General features: G+C 46.2%; 1 protein-coding gene across 5 annotated transcripts in view; it reads left to right on the top strand.

The window, feature by feature from the left end:
* Positions 1–1,102: 1,102 nt before the first annotated feature.
* Positions 1,103–27,248, top strand: part of TMTC2 (transmembrane O-mannosyltransferase targeting cadherins 2) — a 415,894-nt gene continuing 389,748 nt past the window's right edge. For 2 of the 5 annotated variants that reach the window (XM_047788345.1, XM_047788347.1), the window contains exon 1: positions 1,103–2,001. In XM_047788345.1, the coding sequence (XP_047644301.1) occupies positions 1,919–2,001 (83 nt within the window). In that variant the 5' untranslated portion in view covers positions 1,103–1,918. The remainder of the gene's footprint in view (positions 2,002–27,248) is intronic. The other 3 variants (XM_047788343.1, XM_047788346.1, XM_047788342.1) reach the window with 2 other exon arrangements.

Here is a 27,248-nt window from a genome sequence, read left to right as displayed (position 1 = left end):
CTTTGTTTTCCAGACACCCAGATCACGGGACTTGCTTTTCAGCCATGGCCCCACATCCAGGGGACTCAATTTCTTACCGCCGATTTGGAGAGTTTGCTAGTTACGGGCTGCCTCTGGAGCAGTGACAGCTGTGTTTTGGGGGAGTAGGCGCCCTCGCAGGTCTGTTTTCCATGCATCGCGGCTTCCAGGCAGCAGGGGGCGCTGCAGTAGTGTTCATCGTGGTCCAAGGGATCCACAGGTCCAGCCAGAAGGCGGCCGCGCCGGGAGGTGTGGCAGGCAGCCCACGGTCCTCTTTGGTCTTGCAACTTTAGGACCCAGGGCCCGTTCCACACAGACCATTCTTCTACTCATTTCATCATGCTGGACGCCTTCCATCTAGTCCTGAGTCCAGGCGGCAAGGAAAGGGCATTAAGTTCCCACCTTCTCGGGTTCAAGGAGACCGCAGTACGAGGCTGCGGAGGCGTTTCTTCTCTGTGTTCTCGGGGTTAACCTGACAATCCCCTCGAAACCGCAGGAAGCCCTCGCAACTGTGGGGTGCGTTTTGCGTGTGCGCGCGAGTCTTTCTTTCCTCTCTGGGGGTCCTTTCTCTTCAACCTGCCTGCGGGAACAATTCCCTCCCCAGACGTCTTTCCGTTGACATTCGGGACAGCGGTAGGCTCGGAGGTGAAATTTCTCGCTCCTGAGATGCCCCTCCAGCTCTCCGCCCCCACCCCCACCCCATTTCGGCTCCCGCACTGTGAAGGTGTGTTGGTGGCAACCGAGGTTAGAGCACTCGCCAAACCTGTTCTTCCTCTCCCGGGCTCCAGAAGTCTCCCCGGCGGACCGGACTTACGCCTGGCAGAGCTTGGCACACCCAGAGCTGGGGTTGAGATTCGGCGGGTGCCAGGCGCCGCCAGGCAGCGGCAGGGCGAGCGAGCGACGGCGTCCTCCTCGGTCTCTCGTCTGCTCTGGCGCCCCCGCCCAGGGCGCACTCCAGCTGCCGCTCGGCGTTGTTTGCCAGCGGTTGCCCTTGGGTCCCCGGGGCTGCCCAGAGTGAAATCTAAGGTGAACGCCACAAGGGGAGGGCGGGCGATGGGGAGGAGGAGCCTCCGGCCGCGGCGGGGGGGGGGGGGGGGGGGGGGGGGGAGGTGGGAGGAGCCTCCAGCCCAGGGGGTGATGTGGGCGGAACCCTGTGGGCGGATCTGGGTGGAGACCGCGGCTGAACGAACCCGGGATGGAGGGTTGGCCACGCAGGCGCGGGGGGCAGCGCCGAGAACCCCACGCGGGAGCTTCGGGAGTCTCCAGCCACCCCTTCTCACTTCACTGGAGAAGGGGCTGCGGCCGGGAGGGACCTATTAAAGAGTGAATGAGCTGCAGCCGCCGTGGCGGCCAGAGTCTGCCCAAGCGGCCCCGGAGCTGTGCGCCCGGGAGGCGGCGAGGGGAGGCGGTTCGCCTTGTCCCTCCCACCCGCCCTTCTCGCGCTCTCTTCCTCCAGCAGGTCCCAGAGCCCGGCTCGGTCCGGTCCCTCTGCCCCCATCCCGCACTCTTCCACCTCCTCCGAGACCCAGTCCTCACCTAGGGCGCCCCGCACGGCCATGGGTTAGGGCGGGGGCGCGAGCCGCGCAAAGGACCAGCCCTGTGCATCCGCCGGGGGGCGCGGAGCCCGAACGCCGCTCGCCGCTCGCCGGCGCCAGGCATGGGGAGCGCGGCGTGAGCCCGCACCCAGGGAGGACGGAGGAGCTGCGGAGACGGGCGCGAGGAGGAGGAGCAGGAGAGCGGTGGATCGGAAGGACCCGAGGGAGGAAGGGAGGGACTGCAAGCGAGGGAAAAGTGAAGCTGGGAGGAGAAGGCGGCGGAAGGTGGGGATTGATGCTTCTGTTTTTTGTTGCCGCTGCTGCCCTCGCGCTGGGAGCCGAGCCGGAGGGAAGGCAGTGGAGAGATGATTGCAGAGTTGGTGAGCAGCGCTCTGGGGCTCGCCTTGTATCTCAACACCCTGAGTGCGGATTTCTGCTATGATGACAGGTAAGGGGGTGAGAGTGACTCCGCGGAGGCTCTGAAGCTGCCCGCTTGAAGGCTCGGAGTGGGTTTTGGAGGAACTAGTCCAGCACCTGAAGGTTTAGGAGACGCGTAAACATCCACACCTCCAGCAAACCCTGGGGACGCGGGCGCCCTGGGCGGGCTGAGGGAGTTTGGGTTCCTAGTTTGCCGCACGGGAGGTTCCTCTCCCGTGCTTCCCGGCTGGTGGCAGGCGCTTAAGTTTCTTAGCGGAAATCGCAGCAATTGGGGAAACTGTTTAATGAACTATTTAAAAAAAATTCGTAGGTATTCCTTGGTGCAGCAAAAGCACCTTGAGCGATTTTACGTCCGTCCTGGAAGGAAGCTGTTTCCCGCCCCCTAATAGATCTTCCCTGTAACGTTTCCTTTTATTGATGGGACACTTTTATTTACCGAGGTTAAAACACGCTTGACAGTTGCCAAAATAGTGGAGAGCTCGCCCTCTGCTTCAACTTTCCCTTTTGACGTAGGGTGTACTTTACTTTGAGCCAGGATACTGCTGCTGCTCGTCTCTCCGGCTCCCCTGCCTCCCTCACCAATCGATGGAGTAGCCCTTGATAAAAGCCTGGGCTTTCATTTCTGCTGGGGAGTTTTACACGAGACCTCAGCGATTCTTTTGTGCTAATTGGGGAAGAAGACGCCCCTAGAGACTCCAGTTGTCCCCTCTGCACTTGGGTTAGTTTGGGTGGCTAATGAGACCTGAACTGTGTTGTCAAAGAAACTGAATCGATTTCTGGAAAATGTCAACCGTGGTGCTCTTGCCTCTACCTATTTAAACGTTGTTAGTGTTTAGACACTGACGGAAAGCTCCAAGAGCCATTAGGGAAAATTCCGATTTGTGCCTTTCCGGTGACTTAAGCTGATTATAATGAAAACAGATGCATAATTAAAATATATTAGGGAGAACAGCATGCCTGGCTAAACTTATTAACCGTCCTGGGGTGTTTCATGCTTCATTGAAATTAAACCATCCAAAAAGTGAGCACAGATTTACTTTGACAGCTTTTCAGCAGCCTCTCTGGGCGACGGAAAGTGAATGGATCCCCAGGGTCAGGGCAAGGCAGTGAGTGAACTTAAGCAAAGCGGTTGATGGTGAGGGGAGATGAAGGCAGACTCTTCTCCTGCTGGTGATCACCCATAGTCTGTATCCTCTGATGGGCTCCCTCTCCAGCTAAAAGCGTGTCCGTGGATGTATGTCTTAAGTCAGCGGGGCTTGCTGCACTCCCACACGTCTGGGAGGAAATCCCCTGATAATAGGGCAAGAACATCCAGCACATCCTTCTTCATGCATTTTATGTAGTGTCTGTCAGAGACCAGCTGATAGGGTAGCCACCGTTCTACATAAACTCTTCCGCGACTTTTAAGCAGTGTCCAGATTTCAGCAGTTACGTTACAGGCTGAGAAATAAATGGTCTGTATGTAAGTGTGGCGAGCTGCTTCTGTTTCCTCCAATTTTGTGTAACTGTGCACCTGCTATTCCTAGGGCATTGGCAGAAAAAGCTCTTGCTTCCAAAGATGGGTGGCCACTAAAGTGAACTTGGGGAAGATTCTGGGCAGTTACTGCCTCTGTTGGAGACGGTGTGAAGAGTAAGCCTTTAAACCAATACTTTAGAGCTTATAAAAAAGTAACTTACTGTAGTATTGTAACCATGGTAGAAGCATTCCTGGGGTAGCACTTCTTTGTTGCTGTCCAGTTCTTTAAAAGGCACATGTCAGAAGAAACTCTCCTAAAGGTTAAAGCTGGAACTAAACTGTATTTGCATGTACTTTTTTTTATAGTCTTAAAACTTATTTACTTTAATCACCATTCAGAAGTGTTGGTGGTGTAACTCGGGCCAAATGGTGTGAGTGTAATGGTAAGTTAGTTGTGTTTTGATGGTTGGCAGTTATTGTAAGTTTTTTATCTGCTATATAGATTGAATGGGGTGTCAGAATGCCTGACTTGTATACCTAGATGTGTGGGATGAATTTAATGTGATGACGTTCCCATATCATCTCATTGATCGCATGCTCGATATATGATATACAGACAACATATATGGGTAGGATTTTGAAGGCCTGTGCATATAAATTATACTTCGCCACAACTTGAAAAGTGTATTTACTCTACTTTTCTTAGCAGAATTGCACATACAATTACATCCTCTTGTGAGTGTGGAATCTTACCAAACTCGATTTTCGTGCATCCCCAAAATTGTGAAATGGGTATTCATAGGAGCATGGAGCCTATTTGCTGTCTGCACAGCATGTTTAGGTGATTGTGTCAAGGTGCCCTGGAAATTGTGACGTTCCAGATAAAACTTTCTGTCTCACTGTTTGGAATTCTCTAGAGTGAGAAGGGAGAAAAGAGCTGGGGAGTCGGGTGGAAACTGGATGATGCTGATAATGTGTTTATTTCTGCCACTCCATTTCAAAGCACCCAGACTCAAGTGTAAAGCTGTGATTAAACTGCATCTGTGGATTCTGCTACCCCCACCCCCCTGCCCAGGAGCTTTGGTGAAATATGTTTCTAGAAGGAGAAGACAGGGCTGGAAGTGAAAGAGCAACTCAGGGAAGGAGATGGTTCTTACGCTTGACTTGCTTAACTAAATCAAGACTGCACTTTAGCTGGAGAATCTGGCATTTACTCTAGGAGGGCTTTCTCTTGCTTTAGCTTAAACATTATTGCTGTGGTACTTCTCCAAGTTATCATTTCTTTTAAATATAGTGATCAAGTTGACTTTATAAACTATATATGTAATTACTTTCAGTGTTTGATGTTGCTTGGTTGAGATTAAATGGTAATGCGAAACTTTCTTACAGCAAAATCCATTTCCCTATGGTAAAACATAATATTTTACAAGTGTTTCTGTGCTCAACTTAAGAATATGGCTATGATGTGATGAAGCAAACACTAGAAGAGTAGAATTCACCATATCTAATGCAAAAGCATATAGGGTTTCAGCTTCTTCCTCTTTCCCCTTGCCTTCAGTCCAGTAACGACTGAATTGAATCTTAAACTGTGGTTAGAGTAACATTGGAATTATAAATATGTAGCTTGTGGCAAATTTTAAGTCATGTTGCATGAGACTTCCTGAAGGACCATCTAATTTTCTGGAGAGATTTGGTGTTGAGGTCAGTGGAAAAAACTTGCTGACCCCAGATTCTCTGCCCTCTGACATACTTGTTGAGGATAATAACACTGCATCATTGTCCCTTCGTCCTCTTTAAATGTCCTGTTAGGCTTTGCTGAGTCAGTTTACTTCAGAGCAACAGAAGTAAACACAAACTGTTGTTTCATAGTCTGATTCAATCTCGTCCATATCATCTAATAGATCGCATGCTCTTTATGGCAGATAACAGAGAAGAAGATAATGCAATGACTGCATCTTTTTATGCTTGTGTGAGTAAAATTAGGCCTTGGTTAAAAAAAAAAAATTGAGTTTTTGAAATTTGGAAGTGGGATGGTGGCTGCTTTGAAAATTGTTTTCCTGACTGCCCGTTTTGCAGTTATTAAATCCAATCATAATCATTATTAACATAGATATTAGGTGTCTTAGTTAGTGGTATGCAGTAATTATGTGAAACTTGGAGAAGCAAGGCCACAGCAGGAATCTCTGCTCTTGAAATCAAAACCACTCCAAGCTCTTGTTAATCACGCTTCTAACTTAGTTACTTGTTTAGGTACGAATGTAAATCTCGGTTTTTATAGAGACACTCGTTGAGATTTTTTTCCCCTGAAAGTCATAAAGATTTTGATTAACAGTATTTGAAATGGAGGACTAGAGGAGTTAAGGCATGTTGACAAGTTTTTTTAAAAAGACTTTTTTTTTTTTTTTTAAGGTACTGAAAGTACCTTTTACTTGGTCTTTTCTTCTTGTCGTTGTGAGTTTTTGACCTGGCGTATGATTCCCTCGTGGTATGATCAGTCCCTCTAAGTTCTCTCTGAAAAAGTTCTCTCTGATAGACTTGGACCAATCTGGGGTTGTTATCTTAAAATTCTAGTATGTTCCACCACTGAAGCCATGTCTGGTGTTTAGTAAAAGCCTGTTTAGGAAGAATTATGTTAAAATCAAAGCAAATAAGGGAGAGGTTTGCTCTGCATCAAAGTTTGTCTCGTCAGGTCTTTGTTGGAAGAAGCCAGCGTATCGAAGAGCAGTCGTTTACTCTGCGTCCTTTCCCAGTTGACCATGCACTGAAAAAAAGGCCAGTGGATACAGCTGATAGTTTGTGAAATATTTCAGAGGGCATTTTATTTTCTCGCCAAGTTTTGATGGTGTAATCCAAGTTATGCGGAGCAGGTTCATTTTGCTCTTTGAACAAGTACTTCTCTTAGCCGTAAATGGAAATTAAAATTAGATGAAGCTGCGTGGACCACTTTGCCTTCACCCCCATGGAGCCTGTCACATGGGATTTATCCTAGCAAATGACCCAAATACACGCACTGAACGGACGTGTACAAATGCCATAGGGAAAATTGCTTGCCAGCCATCTGTCTCTTAGTTGTTTTCTCAGATAAGTATGCTGCATTTTAGGGAAGGGAAGCTGAGTTATTGCATATTATTAATTTCCGTCATCTCATCAGCTGCACTTAGTTTTTCAGAGCTTATGTGCCCCTACAGTCACACTGAATCCCCCACTGCTGTACTTCTGAAATAGCGACAGCATTTTGGACTCCAGCATTTCGGAGCATTTTGTCTTCCTAATCTCTTTGTTGCTGTTCGGTGCCCTAAAAGCACTTGTTTAAAATGCCCTTAATGGTGCAGCTGTTTATAATAGGCGAGGGGTGTATTTTTGCTCACACAGGCACCTTCATAAAATTGAGAAAGGACAAAGTTTACCCTTAAGGGACTCTGATAAATCTGTGGCTGACACACCTCCCTTGTTATAACTTCATTAATTCTCACCCACCATGCTTTTAACACAGTGACATTCATCTTTTAGAGTTTGATTCCCTCTTAGAAGCCAAGTTATATGAGCTTGGGCTACTTACGTTAATGGTTTCACAAAAGTGACAAGTGTGGCAGCCTCCCTGGAAAGGACCAGCCCTGGGGTCCTGAGTCTAAGTTCTTCCCTCCTCTGCATAGCTGTCCTCATTAAGAGCCTCTTTGAAAAAAAGTGGAGAGGCCTGTCCCCAGGAGCTACATACCTTCCTTTTTCTGTAGGATGAAAAAGGCATACTCTTTAGAATAATTACAGGTGTAATTATGCACCACTCTAGGGGTTTCTGTGAGGATTTGGTTCGTATGGGCTTTTGAGGAGTAAGGACCACCTTCATTCATTCACTGATCATGAATTCCTGACATAGGCTTCCTGTCAATTTGGTGCATCACACAAACAGCAGCTCTTCACCCTTGTCAGTAAGTAGCACCACCTGTCTGTCCCTTCCTAGCTGGACTTTACCAAGCCCTGTAAAGTGTTTGAGTCTGGGTGTCCGATGACAGACTTAGAAAAATACTGATAGTTTGCCCTGCAGCAGAATTTCACTTAACATTAACTCTTGTTTATTTTGATTGATACTCGTGCTTTAAAACGTGGATTGGGATTTTCTTGGCTTCTTTCCCGTAACATCTCTGCAGAGGATCCATGGCGGATAGTTTGAAGTGGACTTATTCTTTTGTTTTGTCTTTTTAGGGCCGCACGCATGGCATATGGAGGTTCCCAGGCTAGGGGTCCAATCAGAGCTGCGGCTTCGGGCCTACGCCACAGCCACAGCAATGCCAGGTCCGAGGCACGTCTGCAGCCTGCCACAGCTCACGGCAATGCCAGATCCTTAACCCACTGAGTGGGACCAGGCATCGAACCCGCAACCTCTTGGTTCCTAGTCAGCTTTGTTTCCGCTGTGCCCCGACGGGAACCCATGGGCTTATTCTTGGTCTGATGTTTATTAGCACTTTTTTCCTACCTGTGGGAGCTTTAGAATACCTTTCCCAAACGGCTCCTTCATGATTGTCCAGGTCAGTTGTTGCCTTGGAAGTCTGCAGCAGCTGAACTCTCTGAGCTAACTAGATTCGCCTTGACTGGGCATGGGGTTTGAAGACTTTTGCCTCAGAGATTATTTTGGCTCTATTTTCTAGGCAGTTAATTCCAGCAAGATGCAGCACTATCAAATTTCTATTGATCTCTTTTCCTCCTCTGACAGCTTGGCTCTGCAGCTACATTTGTCAGTTTCTCTGGTGTTCAGCGTTTCTTAGAATGGAAAGCACAGATGTTTGTTTCCGTCTCTTAGAAACTTTTGGGGATTACGGTTTTGGGTTCAGCTGTGACCCTTTTTCTTTACAGGTAAATGGGAAAGAATTGAGTAAGCCAATCTACTCAGGAGAAATTGGGAGGAAGTGGCAACGCTGACATGATTTGTTTTCAGGATTCTACCTTCAAAGTTGCTATCATGGTTTTCGAGTAATTTCTTTTATTTCAGGGCATTTCAGAAGACACGGTTCATTTTGAGCACCTGGAAATGATTGTTTTAAAGATGAGATGGAGAGAGATTTTTTGACTTGCTGATGTCGACCGTGTTAATTTGGAAGAGATTAGAATTGACCATTCTGACTCCACCCTTGGATTCCATTTTATTGTGGAAATAAATGAAATTATATGTACATTGACTTATTTCAAGGCTGTACACATGCCACATTGCTTGGGGGCAGTGCTCCTGTATCCGTGTTAAATGTACCTTAGTGTGTGGCGGAGGAGATGCTATTTGCTTATGATAATTTTGTGTGAGCTTTTGTTTCTTGATTTCTTTGCTGGGCATTTGTGATACCAGAGTGAGGCGGCGTGGAGAGTGTGGCACAGCATGTAGTTATGGTCAAGGAGGCTGCCTAAATTACGTGATCTGTCAAATGAAACACACTTGAGTGCTCTTGGAATAGCAGCTGCGTGGTAGAGGTTGTGGCTGAATGAAATGTTTCTGTCCCTTTGCCTTTAATGAGAACCCTTTATTTCTGTAGGATTTGTTATAATAAATGTGTGATGATTCCTCTGGAGCCTCATGTGTAGAAAAAAAAAAAAAAAAGCAAGTTCGCTCTGGGCTTCTGATTATGGTGTAATTAGGCAAAACCATATAAAAGTATGGCCATGGGGGTAAAGGAATTGACTGATAGGCGAAACTGAAAAATTCACAAGTTTTGGTGATGAAAGGGCTTTTTTTTTCCGCATTGTTATTCCAGAGATGATTGAGTTCCTTAAAAGTAGAAAAAATTCAACTGTCCTAGCCTAGACATTCTCACTTGGCATCATTTCGGGGTATTTTAACTTCAAAGGATGTGTTATTTGCTGAAGAGGGGTGGCCGGGGCCCAGTGTGGCTCTTGACATTCTGAACGGAGCCCAGGACGGCGCCGAGGTTCTTGCAACAGCCCTGTTTCCAGGTTGTTGAAAAATCCACTGGGGAGAATGGCAACCCCTAGAACCCTGCATGCCTGGAATTCTTTGGGTATTCATTTTAAATGCAGTTCACAAGTTTGCTTTTTACAAAATAAGTTTGTTTTTTTTTTTTAATTTTTTAAGAAAGAGGAATAAAGCTAGGGAAATTTTTACAGCTGGGTCTTATTAAGTGTTGTGTTCTTTTTTCAGTTGCTTACAAATATGCGATAGAGACGGAAAGGGTATAGACCATAGCCTTGCGTTTTGTTTTTGCTTTAATCTCTCAGTGGGGGTGTGTGTCCATATTTAGGCTATTATTATCAAGCGTGTTATTCTTGAACATCTATTATGAACCCAAAATTATTGAACAGCCTTGGAGGGAGGCAGATCAGTGCAAAGCACTTGGGGAAAAGTAAACATCTTGTTTTTGTTTGTTTCTGATTTGTTTCATGTCTCCCCTGCCTCTTTGCTAGTATAGGTATCTCTTGGACTAAAAAGGAGAGTCAGAGAGGTGGGTTTGATCCCTGGCCTTGCTCGTGGGTTAAGGATCTGGCGTTGCTGTGAGCTGTGGCATAGGCTACAGATGTGGCTCGGATGTCGCGTGGCTGTGGCTGTGGCATCGGCTGGCAGGTGCAGCTCTGATTCAACCCATTCACCATATGGAAGTTAGCCAGGGACTTCCATATGTGGTGGGTACAGCCCTAAAAAAAAAAAAGACTCCATATCAGTAGTCTTAACTCTTTACAGGGTCGATGTATGTTGAGGTGGCCTTCCTGAAAATTGTGTCCTCCAGAGGGGGTGCCTTAGGTGGTGACTGTGGGGATGGCTTTCTCTGGGCTTGACTACAGTTTGAAGGGGACACTTGGCATTGCAGAGCCACTTGGGAAAAGAGGTTCTTGGAGTAGGGCTCGCAGCTGTGATAGTCACCTGGGAACCATTCTCATTGTTTTATCAACTGTCTCTTATCTGCTTCTGCCCCCCTTGCTTCAGGTTTTTAAGGGTATTGTAAATACGGAACCTGCTGTCTTGGGTTGTAAAGCATGTCTTAAGGGAGAATACGTGGGTCCACATATTTCGTCGAGTGCCCTCCTTTTAGAATCGGGATGTCCCTCTCCTCTTCCAAATAATTACCTGCAAGACTGCGCTCCCAAAGCAATTGAAAAGAGCTCATTTTGACAAAGCAAGCGGCTGATGACAAATTTTCCGACTCCAAATGTTCAGGAGAAAAGTTCTCCGATGATGAAGAAGTTTAATCAGGCAAAAGGACATTTTTATTTGCAGAAATAGGCCCTTTAGAGGGAGGCAATTATTTATAGCTAATGTGAAAAACTGGTATACCTGAATTCATTTGGTAAACCGCATTTAAAATAGGAAGGTTGTTGTTATTCCACTGAACAAAAAATGGTGCTGAGTGGTGTCACTGAATTTATATTAAAGCAGGAAGGGTTTACGCGTTAACCCACTCTTGCAGGGCTATGTACTGACTCAACCAAAGAGAATGAATTCGAGATCTGAGCAAAAATCCCTCATAAAGATACCCGCGCCCAGCCTGAAATGAACAACGGTACTTTGCCACAGGTGTCTCATCTTCTATTGTCGACATCCTGCTAACATGCTCTCTTTAGGTTTGCTTCCTCCGCCTCTATATTTTTAAGAGTCTTTGTACTTTTTCTCTTAAAAACAGGGGTGTTTTTGCTTTCATTCCATGTTAAACAGAAAATGAAATTGCCCGGTTGTAAGACCTTTTGTATGTCATCAACATGAAATAAACCATTTCTGTGAGAAAGTTTTTAGCAGCTCCTTTGAAATGCAGTCCCCATCGGATACTGAGGATGCTTGCGGCAGCCCCGGGACCTTTAGACCTGGTCCCCCCCCCACCTTTATCCTTTCTCATGGACAATTACCTTTTTAAAGAGCCTTCAAAATGCACTTTTTTCTTTTTCTCTTTGGCTTCTTTAGGGCCTCAACCACAGCGTATGGAAGTTCCCAGGGTAGGGGGTCCAATCCCAGCTGTAGCTGCCAGCCTACACGACAGCCACAGCCACGCGAGATCCGAGCCGGGCCCTCCGTCTGCGCCACAGCTCACAGCAACACTGCATTCCCTACCCACTGAGCTAGGCCAGGGATCCAACCTGAACCATCGTGGAGACTGGTTGGATTAGTTTCCGCTGTGCCGCAACAAGAACTTCTACCAAAAATGCAATTTGAATTCTCAGTTTCTCCGAGTCAGATGAATTTCTTTCTACCTCTCCTAAAGGGACACTTTCTGAGCTGGACCTCTTGTTGGGTCTCTTTTCAGCTCTCTGTTGTATGTGTATATATATGTGTAGAAATATATATATATATATTTATTTCTAGCTCAATGCTTCCCAAACTTCAGTTCACCTACACATCACCTGAGCTTGTTGAGATGCAGCTTCTGCCTGGACTGGGTCTAATAATCGTCGCATTTCTATCATTGCCAGTTGTAATAGTGCTGTAGGTTCACGGAACGTACACTTAGCAGCTTGGTGTGTTTTACAGACCTTTGGAAAAGACTGCCTAAATTTCTAGATTAAGAAAGATTTAGGATAATCTTTCATATCTCAGAAGCATATGAGTTTAGCCATTTTATTTAATCTCTCCCTGTTTTGTTTTCATACTTGTTCAATCATGACATCTTTAAATGGATTCTAAGCGTTTAAAATAATGTGTATACTTTGGAAAGGTGGAGAGCCTGCTAAAATCTGGGAGATGATCTCTGTTGAAATAATCTGTCACCATCTTGTCTTGCAATATCATCTTCTCTGTTACATCACTGTGGAGACAGGTGTTGAAATCTGATTTTGACAAATGAATTGATAGGTGGTTGCCTTAGGCTTCTGACTTGAGTAGATGCTGATGCCTAGACTGAGTCTGTAGTGAGTGACTTTGGTAGGATGGAAGAGGATATTACGCAGCGAACTGTGGAAGTCCCAGTAAGGGACCCTAAGATAGGGAAACCTGTGGAGGTTTGGGAGATCCCTGTAAGGTGATAAGTGCTCAAGAAAGGCACCTGGATGAGGCAGGCTTGGAGTTCCCATCATGGCTCAGTGGTGAACGAATCCAACTAGGAACCATGAGGTTGTGGGTTTGATCCCTGGCCTTGCTTAGTGGGTTAAGGATCTGGCGTTGCTGTGTCTGTGGCGTAGGCCGGCGGCTGTAGCTCTGATTAGACCCCTAGGCTGGGAACCTTTGTATGCCACAGGTGTGGCCTTAGAAAAGAATAGGGAAAAAAAAAAAAAAAAAGAATGAGGCAGCCTTGCTTGCCTGGTGGAGGCCTTAGATATGCCTCAGGTCATTGACTGGGGGATGGGGTGAGGCCTGCTTTCAGGTTCAGATCTAGGGCAGGAGTTGAAGGACCACGGTTGTGCTGATTTGAATAAGCACCATTACAGTCCTCGTTTGACCTTATAGAGTCAAATACTCTCTAACCGGATACCGAGGAGGAGCCACTGCTCTAAGCAAGAGGAAGAGGTGATCTTTTCCCACCCCACGCCCCTTGGATGATAACACTGTAGCCCAGCCAATCCTGGGGGCAGAGCCTCCGAGAGCTGGCCTCTCTCACAAGCGTCCTATCTTAATGTATTTCTTGCCTGTCACTTTGTGTCTTGCTGAATTCCATCTGTGCGAAGGCATAAAAAACCTCGGTACGTCCAGACACCGGGTGCGTGGTTCTAATTTAAAAACTGTGGGTTCAAGCCCAAAACTGGGTTCTGGCTGGGTGCAGGGCGTTGGTGCTGTCAGTGTCACCGTGATGCGTCTGTACTTTTGTTGAGCAGTGCCTTGTGAGGTCACTTGGCTTACACTGCACAACGACTGTAGACTTGAGGCAGGTGGCAACATACAGGGGTTTAGGCAGCCGAGACTAGGAAAGATCCACATTTATTAATGGTATCCGGACACGGGGTGATGCCACAGAGTGAAGTTGTATCTACATGGTGTTACACATGCTTGGGCCCTTATGATTTTTTTTTTTTTTTAACCTAATACACTAAACCTTAGCCTTTGGGCACTTTGGGGATTTCTGTATAGGTGAATACTGTACCCATCTGAAGCTTGACATTCCTATTTGGTAGAAATCTTTTTAAAGAACTTATTCTCAAGTGAGTTATAATTGCGTCTTGATTTTGAAAATGCTGTCGCCTATTCTGTAGACAGTGTTGTGAATGACGATGGGGCCAGGATAAAAGAGTAGAGTTTTCCTAAAAACGCAAAGCTGCAAAGACCTGCTGTACAGCAGAGCGTGGCCTCTTCCGTACTGCGTGATAACCTCCGTGGGAAAAGAACTCGAAAAGGAATGGACGTATGCACAGGTACACCTGATTTGCTTTGGTATACCCCTAACACAATTCTGTAAGTCAGCTACAATAAAATTTATTAAAAAAAAAAAAAGAGTAGCAATTTAGTCCTGGACTTAAAACTTTATTAACTAGTATTTGAGGTACTAAGCTCCTAAAACTTGGTCTTACAATTCGTTGGAAAGTGCAGATGATGATAACAGCCGCTGACCCCAGAGTGAGGACCCGCTGAAACAGTCTGATGAATGTTTTCTGTGTGTTTTACGAGCGGCACGATGGCCCTTAGGGGGAGCGGGTGTTGGACCAGAGGGGCGACGACTTGGTTGTCCTCGTTTGTCCCCGCTCCCTCGCTTCTCCCCTGGGGACAGGGCTGTGTTCTCCTCCAGGTCCTGGCTCACTTTTTCACTTGGAGTCAGTACTTGACACCGCGCCTGCTGTGCCAGCTTCTCTTGCCATCCCTGTGCCCCATCACCGCCTCTGATCTCTGGCCACCCTTTGGGCCGGCTCTCCCTCGTGTCCCCACAGAAGCGAGGTTTGCTCTTCTCTTTTCTGTTGCTTTTCCTATGTTTCTGGTCTCTGTGCGTGAAGGCTTATTTTGAGTAGACGTTCCTTCTGCTCAGGGTAAAAGGACCAATTACAGGGCATCCAGCGTGAATCGTCTTTGGTCCTCTGGTTCTGCTTGGCAGGGCGTGTGGCTACTGGCTTCTCATGATCTCTCTCTTCAGTGTAACGTTTGCTTTTTGGAGCATGTTCAGGTGGAGCGGGGCCCTGGCAGCCTGGTGATTAGGAAGGATATGTGTCCTTCACGGGCGTGTTTGTGTTAATCCGTAGTGTATTGAGAATTTGCACGCAGCATGCTCAGGACATGCACTAGATGGGGACGTGTAATGTCTAAACCTGGTGATACATTTTTGTAACGAATTAGAAAATGTTTCTTTCATTTAGACCTTTCCAAGCAACAGGGTGGCCAAGTGTAAAAAGACCACAAGAATTTTGGAATCAGATTACTTAGGGATCTAATCGCAGAACTATTACTTGCTAATTGCGTAATTTTGATTTCATTACGAAAACTCTTTTAACGTCTGTTCCTTGTTCTGTAGACTGAGGGTAGTAATACCTGCTTGAGAGAATTGTTGGGATAATTTAATGTTTTATAATGGGTTTGGTACAGTGGTGTCTAGAATACTTATTAAGTATTTCTCTTGATTAAGAAATTATTAACTCTAGAGCTGATAGTTTGAAATTACTATATAATAACATCTAAAAATATTGTAGGGTATTTAGGGATTTTTTTTTTCTTTAAAGCCAATATTTAGGAGTTCCCGTGGTGGCTCAGTGGTTAACGAATCCGACTAAGAACCATGAGGTTGCGGCTTCGATCCCTGGCCTTGCTCAGTGGGTTAAGGATCCGGCGTTGCCGTGAGCTGTGGTGTAGGTTGCAGACACAGCTCGGATCCCGCGTTGCTTTGGCTGTGGTGTAGGCTGGTGGCTACAGCTCCGATTCAACCCCTAGCCTCTGAACCTCCATATACCGTGGGAGCGGCCCAAGAAATGGCAAAAAGACAAAATAAGTAAATAAATAAATACATGAGTAAATAAAGCCAATATTTAAAATTTAAACTTCTTTAGTGCAGAGTTGGTGGCATAGGGGTGAGCATAGCTGCCTTCCAAAATTTAAGTTTATTTCTAGTAACATTTAACTTGGTATTTCAGATGGATCAAGTGTTTTTTGAGAGGGTTCATTGAACTATATTAAATAACTACTAATTAAAAAATTTAATTTTCATCTCGGGTGATAAGTTTGGAGAAATGACGTTGAAATGTAACCATTTTATACATGCATATGTATGCACACACACACACACATACACACACACATTTTGCCCATAAAATGTTTGTGGTATATACTCAACTAAAAGTACACACAAAACCCAGAACTTGGATGTCTTCCACGTGTGTCAGCACAAGTGACTTTCTTCTTTAGATTAGATGATCCTGTGTGTAGGAGTGTATACAAATTATGATTTCTGAGCATCTGATGAGAATTGTTCCACTCTGAGATGTGTATCTTATATTTTTAAGGAAAATCGTTACTTAAGATATTTCTTATTAGTTTTAATATGGAAAAATCTTAATGAAAATACGGAGTTGGTTTTCAGTTATCTTGCGAAAGATTATGTTGATTTAAGAGTTAACCCAAACCCCAGGAATGCTTTTCCCATATCTTTAATTTATAGTGAATAAATGTGAATGGAAAACCTCTGTTTGGGGACGCTTCTCTTGGTTCTGGGAAGCTTGTTATTCTTTCACTACTTTGCTCCCTCACCAGGACCTGCAGTTCACATTAATTTATTTATGGGTAGTTCTGCATTTAAGAATATCGATCTCAGAGTTCCCATTGCGGCTCAGAGGATTAAGAACCCAACATAGTGTCTTTGAGGATGTGGGTTCGATCCCTGGCCTCGCTCAGTGAGTGAAGGATCCGGCTGTTGCTGCAAGGTGCAGCATAGGTTGCAGATGTGGCTTGGATCCACTGTTGCTGTGGTGGTGGCAGAGGCCTCAGCTGTAGCTCCCGTTCGACTCCTAGCCTGGGGGCTTCCGAATGCCACAGGTGCAGCTGTGCAAAGAGAAAGCGAACAAACAAACAGAATCTCTCTGTCTTTCTTGAGTAAAACGGAGCTTTCCAACGGGCGTGTGCACACTGTGCACATGGAATAACAGGCCGAGGGGGACCTGCTGTGCAGCACAGGGAACTCTAGCCGCTAGTCTGTAATCATCTCTCACGGGAAAAGAATCTGAGGAAGAGCAGATATGAGTATACCTGTACCTGAATCACTTGGTCGTACAGCAGGAATGATCACAATAGTGTAAATGAACGTCACTTCGATAACATTTTAAAAAATGAAAAAAACCTTTCCGATGTTGACGGAACATGGGACACTGACGTTCTTTGCTTTGCCTCCCCCCGCCGCCAGCAAAAGACATCCTCTCCCCTCCGGGTCCGCGTAAGCTCAGCTCGGCGTGCGGATGGCGTGTGGACCGTTTCCCACATTGATAACAGTTTTCTTTGAAAGTCAGGGCAGGGCTCTAAGGAATGATTCCCCAGCGTCCCTTTCAGCCTGAAACAAGAGCACCATTTTAGGGTTTAGGGTTTGGGTTCAGCTGCCTAAGAAATACCCTTGAAACTGGCTCTCTGGGGGCCACTGCTAATGTTTTCAGTGAAACACTGGCTCTTTTTTTGGGACACATACAGTGGAAAATGAGGCACATTAATAGAGCAAACCACATCATCAAAGATGGCTTTATCTCTGCCATAATCGTCATTTTATGTCTTATGTGTTACCTTCTTCGCAGCTGGAATGTTTACTCTGTTCCCATTGATGACTAAATGCTCGCAGCAAGTGACAAGCCCCTAAAAAGGAGAGCACTTTCAGTTCTCGTTGGCCAGCAGCCTAGTTTTCTCCAGTGCACATCTGTTCCTGGGAACCATTTTAGAATATTCAGGTGAAAATTCACCCAGTACTTTAATAAACCAGATTCTGTTACTGACGGGTTAAAAAAAAAAATCCATCCGTCATCCTGTTTTAATTTATTAAAGGGAAACGACAAATGGTTTCTGCAGGATGGCTGTCCCCCCTCTCCAGGATTAATTCAAATTGGTACAAGACACCCGGCATTCAGGACCTTCTTAAACATAGAGTTTTAGGACGAAAGAAAAGAGTGCCCGCTGGATTTTTCCAGGGCGAGGGGTTGGATGGGAAGGACAAGGGGTCTGGGATGAAGGACAAGGTCAAGTATGACGTCCTTGTGGGTGAACTTCGGTAACATTGAGAGAAGTTGACTTCAAGAGGGATTTTGCCTCTTTCCTGCTTCTGATACAGTGCTTCCCTTTTATGGTGTCAGAAAGGATCCGTAGGGAGAAATTGGCGTGAGCTCTCTTGCTGAGGGGAAGACAGAGGCACTGCCCTGGAAGATGGGCCGTATTGATGGGCACCTTTGTGGCCTGAAACTAGAGCAGCCAATGACTGTCAGCTTCTTGAGGTGGAATCAAGACAGATGGTTAGCATGGCCATTGGAATTCATCTGTGTTTGTGAAAAGCAGATCTTTGGGGCTTTACCAAATGCTGGGATATATCTTGATTGCCTGCTGAACTTTGGGTGTCTTTTATGAAGTAGCTTGTTTGCATTTTTTTTTAAAGGCAGTTATCATCATAAATACTCATATGTTCATCTTTGTATACTTCGAATTTGAATCCTGAGAATTTCTTATTTGGGGGAGGGGTTTGGGTTTATTTTTCAAACTAATGCCTGAAAGCATTAGTAAGTTTAGTGTCAAATTGGACAGTTTATTTGTATGCCACAAGCCTTGTCGGTATAAGGTAGACCATAAATGGTATTAAAATTGTTTCTGATACTAAGAATACTCTTGTTTAAACTTTCACTTTTATTTCTTTTTGTGTCATAGTTATTTATGAAAACTGGTTGAAAATGAAGTTCAAAGATTTCCTGTAAAACATAAGATATGATAGGAATGTTATTTACTTTAAACTTTTTCCCTAAAGCCCGAATAAAAACTTAAACACAAACCAGAACTTAGCCTGAATGTTTTTTCTTTAAGCGTCATTGGGGATCTTTATAAAAATAGAGTAAATGCTTTGCATGCAGCTTACCTACTGCGTTTGAAGAAAATCTTTTGTGTCTGTCTGTAAGCTGTTTGTGTGTTCAGAAAGAGTTTACCAGAATAGACTGAAATTTGTAGAAAGAGGCCACAGTGATACTGTAGCTATAACTTTATTGGAAACGCGAATGTATTCCCTCTCAGTCTGGAGTAAATGAAAGCTAATGAATGATTTCTTTTGTGAAATACTGGTTTTCCTTCCCTTAGAGGAGATTCTTTGTATCTTAAGGATTTTTGTTTTTTCCTCAAGGAAATCACATCCCTTGCTGCTGACTTCTGTTCTGTATCAGCCTTGGTTTGAGAAAAAGGAGGCGATGAATCGAAATTAAGAAAGTGATGAAAATGAAAAGGCTGTAATTTCCTTATACACATGTCCACCGAGAGATTTAAGGATATTCAGTAATAAGCTTGTAAATTGTTTTGTGTATCCTGAGCCCTTACCTCAGAGACCTGAGACAGCTGCTGCGACGAGAAGCGATGGAAAGAAAGAAAAAGTGAGGGTCTGTTTCGCCTGATTTCTGTGAATTAGAGTATGAAAATATGCTAATTCTGTTCAGGGCTTGGGAGAAAGATTTGAATGTGGTTTATTTTAAATTCAGGAAATCCGCTTGGAGAGACATTGGCCCTTGATTTAAAAGTGTTAAGTCATTCTTATCTAGGAGGGTGCTGTCTCCCAAGAAAGCATCTGTGTGGGATGGCGTTCAGCTCCTGTCACCCCTGTATGCCTTTTGCAAACATTGGGGACTGCTTAGCTGTGTCAGGAACCATGTGTCCTGGTGGGGACACCAGCCCAGAGGAAGACGCAGTCTGTCATCTCAGGGCTCTCAGACTCCTGTGGGGAGACCAAGCCAACAGACAGTTTCTCTCACAGGGAGACAGGCTTATGATGATAAGGGGTGTAGCGAAGAGGGGGCGCCTGACCCAGGCGGGACGGGAGGGTGCAGGAGGCCCTTGAGAGAACCGACTCCTGGCTCCTGAAGTCACATAAGAACTCATTTGGTAGCGAGGACAGAGAGGGAGGGTTATTTGGAAAAAAAAGCATGCTTGGGAAGAAAAAGACAGGGTGTCCAAGGAGCAGGGCGTAGAGCTAGGACATGGGGGAGAGAGAGGGGGAGAGATGGCAGGCAAGGGGGGTGGGAGGGCCCTTGTGTTCTGTGATGAGGTTTGGAGAACTGTCGGAAGGCTCATGAAATCCAAAGCAGAGGGACCGGAAGGGTGTCTGTGGCCGGGTTGCATGGGCGGCTTTGTGTTCTGGGTGGTGGTGAGGGTTACAGCACGGGAGGGACAGCGGGGCAGGGGACATTCGAGGGCATTAACCAGGGAAAAGGCTGAACGATGGTGGCCCGCCCTTGCTGATGAGCTGAGTGTGGAGGGTGGGAGGAGAGAGACTTTGCTCCGGCTTCTGTCGCGAACAGGTGGGTGAAACAGGAAGCGCACCCACCCGCAGGGAAGTCGGGAGGAAAGCTGGTGGAGGGATGGCTGTGCCTGCTTGCCTCAGCGACGGAGGGGAGTGGGGAGCTGGCAGAGCGTGGCTCTGGCAGGGGTGCTTGGGCATTTGATGTGCCTGCCTGGCTGCATTGAATTGCTGCCAGATCTGGATAGTCACTGGGCCTTGACTGCGGTGAGCATGTCGCTGATTTTTATAAAAAGAGCTCTTCGTTTGGAGTCCTGAAAGCCCAGTTCAGGAAAGGGACCACCTCTCGCTTGTCTGAACCTAGGAGCCCCAGTGAGGCCACGAGGGCTTCATTTTTCTCTCCATCCCTTGGTCTGGCCACCTGCGTCCTTGTGGCCAGGATGCCCTCCCTCTCAGCTGTCCCAGAAACGCTCCAGGGGGCCCTTTGGTGATCCTGACTCAGGTGACACGCTCAGGCGTGCTGCTGCTGGCCTGGCATTGGAGGGGAAAGGAGGCAGCCTTGCCTGTCCCACACCATTCCCCATGCAGGGCAAGAGGACGGGAAAGAGGGACTCTTAGGACGGGAGAAGCGGGGGAGACCACAGGTGTCCATGAGACCCGTGGTGTCCACGTCTGCTCTCTTAATACCCTTGACCACTTGTGTAGTGCTCTTTGGTGCCGACTCAATCGTAAATGCAATCTCAGAAGTCACGTCTCGTTATGAGGTGGCCACACGTAAAAGGTGCACATTTGTTTGGAGGGGTGTGTGTGTGTGTGTGTATTTTGGATTATCGTCTAAGTTGAGAGTAGGCTGTACAGCCTGTGGGGCCACATCCACCCTGTAGGCTGTTTTTTCATCCGGCCACATCACATCCGTTTGTGTCCGTGTCCTCTGCAGCTGCCTTCTCTCTCGGTGGCAGAGTTGAGTCCTTCCAGTGGGGACCTGGGGGCTCGCAAGGCCTCAACTGGTTTCTCTGTGGCCTTTAACTGAACAAAGTTTGCCACCCCCTGAGCCACACGGAAACACATACGTTTAAAACTCTTCCCGTGCTGATCTGACTGGTCCCTGAGAGCACATCTGGGCATTCTCAGGGGTTCTCTGACATTTGATGGAAAACACGGGTCGAAGATACACGTGTTCGGAGTGGAAACTCAAGGTCCGACTTGCAGATGTAACAGTTTACTGACTTCCTTTTCTCCTGGATGATGCTACAGGGAGCCCTCGCCGGTGGTTTTCTGAGAACTTGGCAAACATGTGGTCTTTTTGTCTAGAAAAGCAGTGAGTGACTAGAAGGCATGGACACCGCACCCCTGCAAGCATTTTTGGGGGTCATAACTGGTGTCTGGATCCTGAGCGCCTGGGGGGAACACTGGGTTTTCCGTGCAAAAGCACGTCTTTGTGGGCCTCCCGTCCCTGCCCCACGGCCCCGAGGGAAGCGCCTGCTGCTGCTTCTCCAAGTGGCCGCCTCCGGGATGCTCTCTGAGCTGTTTGTGACCCTGGCCCCCCTGCCTCTGCAGCCACAAGCCTGTGTTTCCCAGCAGTTGTTGCCCAGCTGTCTGCTGCTTTGTTGCGTTGTTTCAGGCTCTGCTTCGTCGCGCTCTCCAAGTGCTTTCTTGACCCCCCCCCTGGGTCCGGACCTGGCTTTAGCTGAGCCCTAAGCAGCTGCTTGGTATTCTTCTGGTATCCATTTATTTGGGGGTTGGCCCAGGGCCCTGATGCTCTGTGATGGAGGTTTTTGACACCTGCAAAGTGACTCTGCATCACTGCTTGGGTGTTGACAACCTCATATGGATGCTTTTTTGTTCTTTGGGCTCCCCAGGAGGCACCCTTGATAAAATGTGCTCAGTGATGCGCTTCTGTGATAGGAGGTTTCTTCTTGCTGGCGAGGAAAAAGGCTGTATGCTTCGGCTCTGAGCTGGATTGCCATCTTCCGTGTCTTTCGGCGTTTCCACTTGTCCGATGATTGGGTGGTTTGTATGTGGTTGTCCTCGGGTAGAAAAACTTGGTGTCAGCACCAGGATCGCCTCCTGCAGGGTTGTGTCTGATTCTTATATTTTTCAGGAATGTTGTTAGCTTGTGGGACCAGGAGTGTGTAAGTTGTACAAAATAGTCATACCTGGCTTTTCAAAATTTGTACACCAAAGGTTGGTGTGCAGATTTAAAATAATACGTAGATGACTGCTTGATGACTGGAAAATGCTGCCTTTTGATAGTATTTTCAGTAGGGAATTTTAATTATAACTAATTATGTCCACATCTGAAAATAAACTTTGGGCACCTGGTAAATAAATGGAATATCTTTTGGCCAACATCTCGCGGTTCTGCTTAAAAATAATATCAGAAAACCCTGTCAGTTTGATTTGCAATAAGGACATATTAAAGATTTTCAATTCCTAAGCCAGGTAATAAACAGTTTCTATGAAAGCAGATGTTTAGGGAGAAAGGTTTTGACTTGGAGCTAGTGAAATCAATTTAAAAAATTAAGCTAGAAGAGACATATTAAATCAAACATATATTGTAATATTTATTTACAAGGTATCATAATATTCTGAGTTTGGGCAAGTCCCATCCTAATGTTAAATTTTATGGGTAGACATGAAATATATATGCATGCATACACAGTTCTCTACTTGCCACAAGCCAAAGAAGAAACAATCCATTTACAAACAACACAGAGGAAGTAAATTTGTTGGCAGCCGTTTGAGGCCTGTTGTAATTCTGTACTTTTTTTCACTCTGCAGTTGGTGAATTGCTGAGGTTGCTCTGAGCCAAAGATACGGCGATATGTGAACGTGTCCAGGCAGCCCTTACATTATGTAAGGCTTGGGGGTATTTTGATATCAGTGAAATACTTTTGGGGAGTAAGAGGAAAATGTGTACTGTTGAAATCACATCCATAAAATCAGTGTTCCTGTCGAAGTTACCCTCCCAACTCGCATTGCAGACGGAAAGGCTTGGCTTGGCCCTGTGTGATCAGTGGAGATCTAGGTCCCCTCTGGCAGGGGTTCTGGTCGCTTCCAGACATCTTACTGGATCCGCGCTATTCACATTGACGGCTTTGCGCTATCGTCAAGGAGCACGTGGCTTCCACCTTGGAGGCCCTGTTTCCTCCCACCAAGTTGAAAGTACATTCCACTCTCCCGTTGGGATGCTCCTTGTTTGATCCAGCTTCTTTTGCTTGGGTGTTTGCTTTTGCAAGGATGCTTCTTTCTCTTCTGGGCGGCCCAGGATTTCTGTCGCACGTCCTTTCCAGCTCATCATTGGTGTACCTAAATCAAGATTTGAACAAATCAGGATCATTCTGAACAGAATACATGAATCATGCACGAAAAAAGAGCCGTGTTTAGAAGTTGTGTGTTTGAATTCTCCAGGGGAATAAGACATGGAGAAAATGGGCTAAAGGTTTCTGTTAATAAGGAGAAGAAGAATCAAGTGTGACGGGTGACCGACTGAGGGGAGTCCTTGAGGTTGTTCTTCGCTGTTTGACCCTCTGGCAGCTTTACAGTGGGCACGTCAGGGACTTGTCTGAACCTGGGCTTGCTCCTCTCTGAAGCGGATGGTCATTCCTGATCTCACAGGACTGTTATGAGCATGAAATCCAGATCAGCTTCATACCCTGTATTTTCCATGTAATCCGTCAGGCAGTAAACTGGTGGAATGGCATGCGGATGGTGCATCAGGGGTTCATGGAGGAAATGTCAGGTTGTTGGGATGACAAAACCCTCAAAACTGTGGCTGCAGAGTGTGGCGTGTGTCCTTGGCATGGATGGTGGTAGATGGAGAAGAGCAAGCTGTCCTGGAGGATGCTCCTTGGCCTGGCGCATCGTGGGGGCAAGAAGAGGTGGTCTGGCTTGATGTCGTGGGGTTCAAAGGTGGACCGATGAGTGACACTTCTGTCGTAGTGGTCTGAGGATAGACGCAAGGTCCAGGGAGATGGTGCTGGAACTCCTGGCTCCACATCTTCTGGGGCCGTGAGTTCTTTTGAGAAGAAAGTAAGCTCTGATTTTGCGAGGTGGGTGGAAAGTGGCATCGTCCTGGCAGGGGCGAAGCTTTAGAGAGTGAAGCGATATGGGATAGAAATGGTATTTGGAAAAACTTCATAAAGGTATTTAGGCATGGGAGTTCCCTGGTAGCTCGGTGGATTACAGATCTGGCGTTGTCACTGCTGCGGCTTAGGTTACTGCTGTGGTATGGTTTTAATCCTTGGCTCAGGAACTTCTGTATGCTGTGAGCATGGCCCAAAAAAAAAAAAAAAAATTAGGCATGAAGTAGATTATATATATATTTTTTTAACCTGTGCCTGAGGCCTGCAGACATTCTGGAGCCAGGGATCGAACCTGTACCACAGCAGCAACCTGAGCCACAACAGTGACAACACAGGATCCTTAACCTGCTGAGCCGCCAGGCACCTTCTATGATATCTTTTTAATAACTGAAGTGTGTGTAAAATATCATAGCAAGTTCTTTGCATATTTCATCTCAGTTAATCCTCTCAACGCAGTAAAGCAGTTATTATGAACATGGGAACGGACTCTGAAGACACTTGCCTAAAGTCATTGGCTGTTAAATGTGATGAATCAGACTTGAAACCACATATAGTCTGTCTCTGGAGCTCAGGCTCCTGACCTTCTCTATGAAAGCGTCAGAATACATGAGTCCAGGAGATCTGGAGTTGAATCCTGTTTCTTCCCACTAACTGTGTGAGATGGGACAATTGACTGAAAGGAGTATTTATTTTGTTATTACCCCATAATACAATGTACAGAGGTACAGCGAGGTGAATTTGAGTGAATTTTCCTTTTCTTCCCACTGACTGTGTGAGATGGGATAATTTACTCAAAGGAGTTTTTACAGCAGCCTTTCTGTGTGTGTGTATCATAGTTCTCTTTGTTCATCTGATGAAAAACCTATGGCTAGCATCCTGAAAATTGGATTAAGTGCATATAACAAAACATATAGAAGCCAGAAAATTGAAATACGTTTATCAAAATACTGAAACCTTAAGTTAGAAAGTTCCCACCATGGCACAGCAGGTTCAGGATCTGGCATTGTCTCTGTGGCAGTGAGGGTTCAACCCCCAGTCTGGCACAGCGGGGGTAAGGATTCGGCATTGCTGCAGCTGTGGCATAGGTTGCAGCTTTGGCTCAGATTTAGTCCCTGGCCCAGGAACTTCCATATGCCACGGGTGCAGCTGAAAAAGAAAAAAATAAATAAATCAATAAAACCTTAAGTTATTGTGTAGTTAAATATATCTTTCTCTGTTAATCCGTTTAATTACACAGCTGAGCCACGGATCCATTGATGGACATGATGTCAGAGGCATGATGAGTGTGAGTGAGTTTCTGAGAAATTTTCAACTGTACTGTGACAGAAAAACATCTGTGCTTCCTCCTGGTGATGAAGTCACTGCCATGGTTTGTAAAAAGCAGTGCTGTTTTTTTTAGGACTAGTGAATGCTAAGATGCACTTTTTTTTCCATCCCAGCTCCTGGACTCCTTAAGTTCTCTCTGTGCATTGCAAGATGAGAACCCCTGGTAGGGCAGGAAGACATTTATTGAGATGCTATGACGGAACATTGCGGAAAATAAAGCTCACCAGGAGAAGAGAGGGCTCTAAGATGTCTTGGGCTTTCCCTTTGAAACCCGAAGAGGTTGTCTGGAGGCAGTAGCTTGAAGCCTGGGTGTGAGACATGGAAATTCGTAATGAGAATCCACCATCCACTTCCCGTTAAAACCCCAAAGCTTGTAGTTATCCGCTAAAGGGTCACGTAGGCTAACAGAATGTCGTGATTTTGTTTTGTTTTGGATTTTGATCAGTAATTATATAAATTCAGGGGATTTAGCCCTAAGTAGCTTATATTGGTCAGAAAATCTGTTCGCCTTGACTTTTATTAATAAAACAGAGCAATGCCTTGTGAAAAGACAGGCGCAGCAGCTCTTGGAAAGCCAGGCCTTGGAATGAGTGTGGGTGGAGAAAATTCTGGAAACTGCTGATGTGGATAATCTCTAATACCTCTTTTAACTCTGATTCTTTCACCCACATGTCCTCGATATTTATGGCGTATTGAAATAAGTCTAGTTTTCCATGGATTCTGATGAAAGAAAAGGAAAAAAAACGAAAACAGATGGAGAACCTGAAAAGTAACTCTTGGTTGATTGACAGGGAATGTGGAGCCTGCTTTAGAAAGGAAATGAAATGTTGTCTCCGGCAGATGGAAGTGTGTAAATTTCCCTTCCACTTCGGAGCTCGCATCACGGGGAGCGGTCGTGTTTCCGAATCGGAAGAACAGAAGGAAAAACTCTACCAGTGTCCTCACAGGTGGGGGGGAAAGAGAGGGTTCGCCTTGTTTCAAGGCTCGCGCCCGGAAGAAGAGCCTCCGCTCAGAGATGCGGGCCCTGCCCCTTCTTCCTCTGTCTGCTCTGGCGTCTTTGTCCTCAGGGGGGGCCCTTCACCTTTATCATCCACTCTCCCTCCTGCCTTCCTGTCCTTTCCAATCTTCTCTCTCCTTCCTCTCCTGTTTCCTCTCTCTGCTTCTCCTCCCTCCCGCATGCACCCCCCTCTCTCCTCCATACATGCCCCGATGCTGCTCTCCATCAAGGTCAAGTGATGCTGAACTTGGGCTCCAGAAGAGACACTGCATGGAGCTGATGGCACTGGGAGAGCTTCTTTTTGGGTGTGAACCTCATTCAGCTCTGCACAGAGAAGGCACCTCCAAATCATGCTTGGTGATTCAGTGTCATGACAAAGTGACACTGGAGCTGAGATGTGGGGTAGGCAAATGGCAGTCTGGGGCAGGGTGTGTGTGTGTGAATGAATTGTCTACTTTCCTTGAAGCTCACATATTGAGAAAACTGCAGGTTGTTCAGAATGACCAGTGCCAAGCGTGTATTCATGAGACTGGCCAGAGACGGAAACCCAGAAGTGTGTAGAAGTCAGTTTGGGATGGGCCTTGGGTATCTGCTAAGGAGCTAAGCTGAAAGCTAGGGAGGCCCTCGCAGGAGAGAGAGGAAAAAATCAGACTTGCATGTTAAGAGAGAATCTGGGCAACACGTCGGATGGATTGGGGGAAAACCCAATCCGATGAAGGCCGAGGGAACAGGTAGGCAGCTTTTGCACTTAAAGAGGGGGAAAAAAATTGAGAGTTGCACCTGCAGCTGCGGGAATGAAGAGAAAGAGGCAAATTCAAGAGAGTACAGAGGATTTTAGAACTCGCTGACTGGATGTGATTGTGGGTAAGACAGAGTTTAAGAATTTGTGGAAGTCTTTGATAAGTGACTGGATATTCAGTGTTCTCTGTCTGAAGGGACTTAGGAGGAGAGCAGTTTTGAGGGAGAGTGTGTTTTTGCACATGTTGAATGTGAGCCTCTGCTAACATTGAAACTATTGGGGTTACAAGCAAACCATGGCAGGGTATTAACCATCCGTGTATGGTGCCCTTGGCCTGTGCCAGCCAGGGTTCTAGGCACTTTGCATGGATGATC

Source organism: Phacochoerus africanus, chromosome 7 (assembly GCF_016906955.1).
Source record: "Phacochoerus africanus isolate WHEZ1 chromosome 7, ROS_Pafr_v1, whole genome shotgun sequence".
In the NCBI taxonomy this organism is placed as follows: domain Eukaryota; kingdom Metazoa; phylum Chordata; class Mammalia; order Artiodactyla; family Suidae; genus Phacochoerus; species Phacochoerus africanus.
Note: the sequence above shows the minus strand (reverse complement) of the source record. Positions and strands in the feature narration are given on the sequence as shown.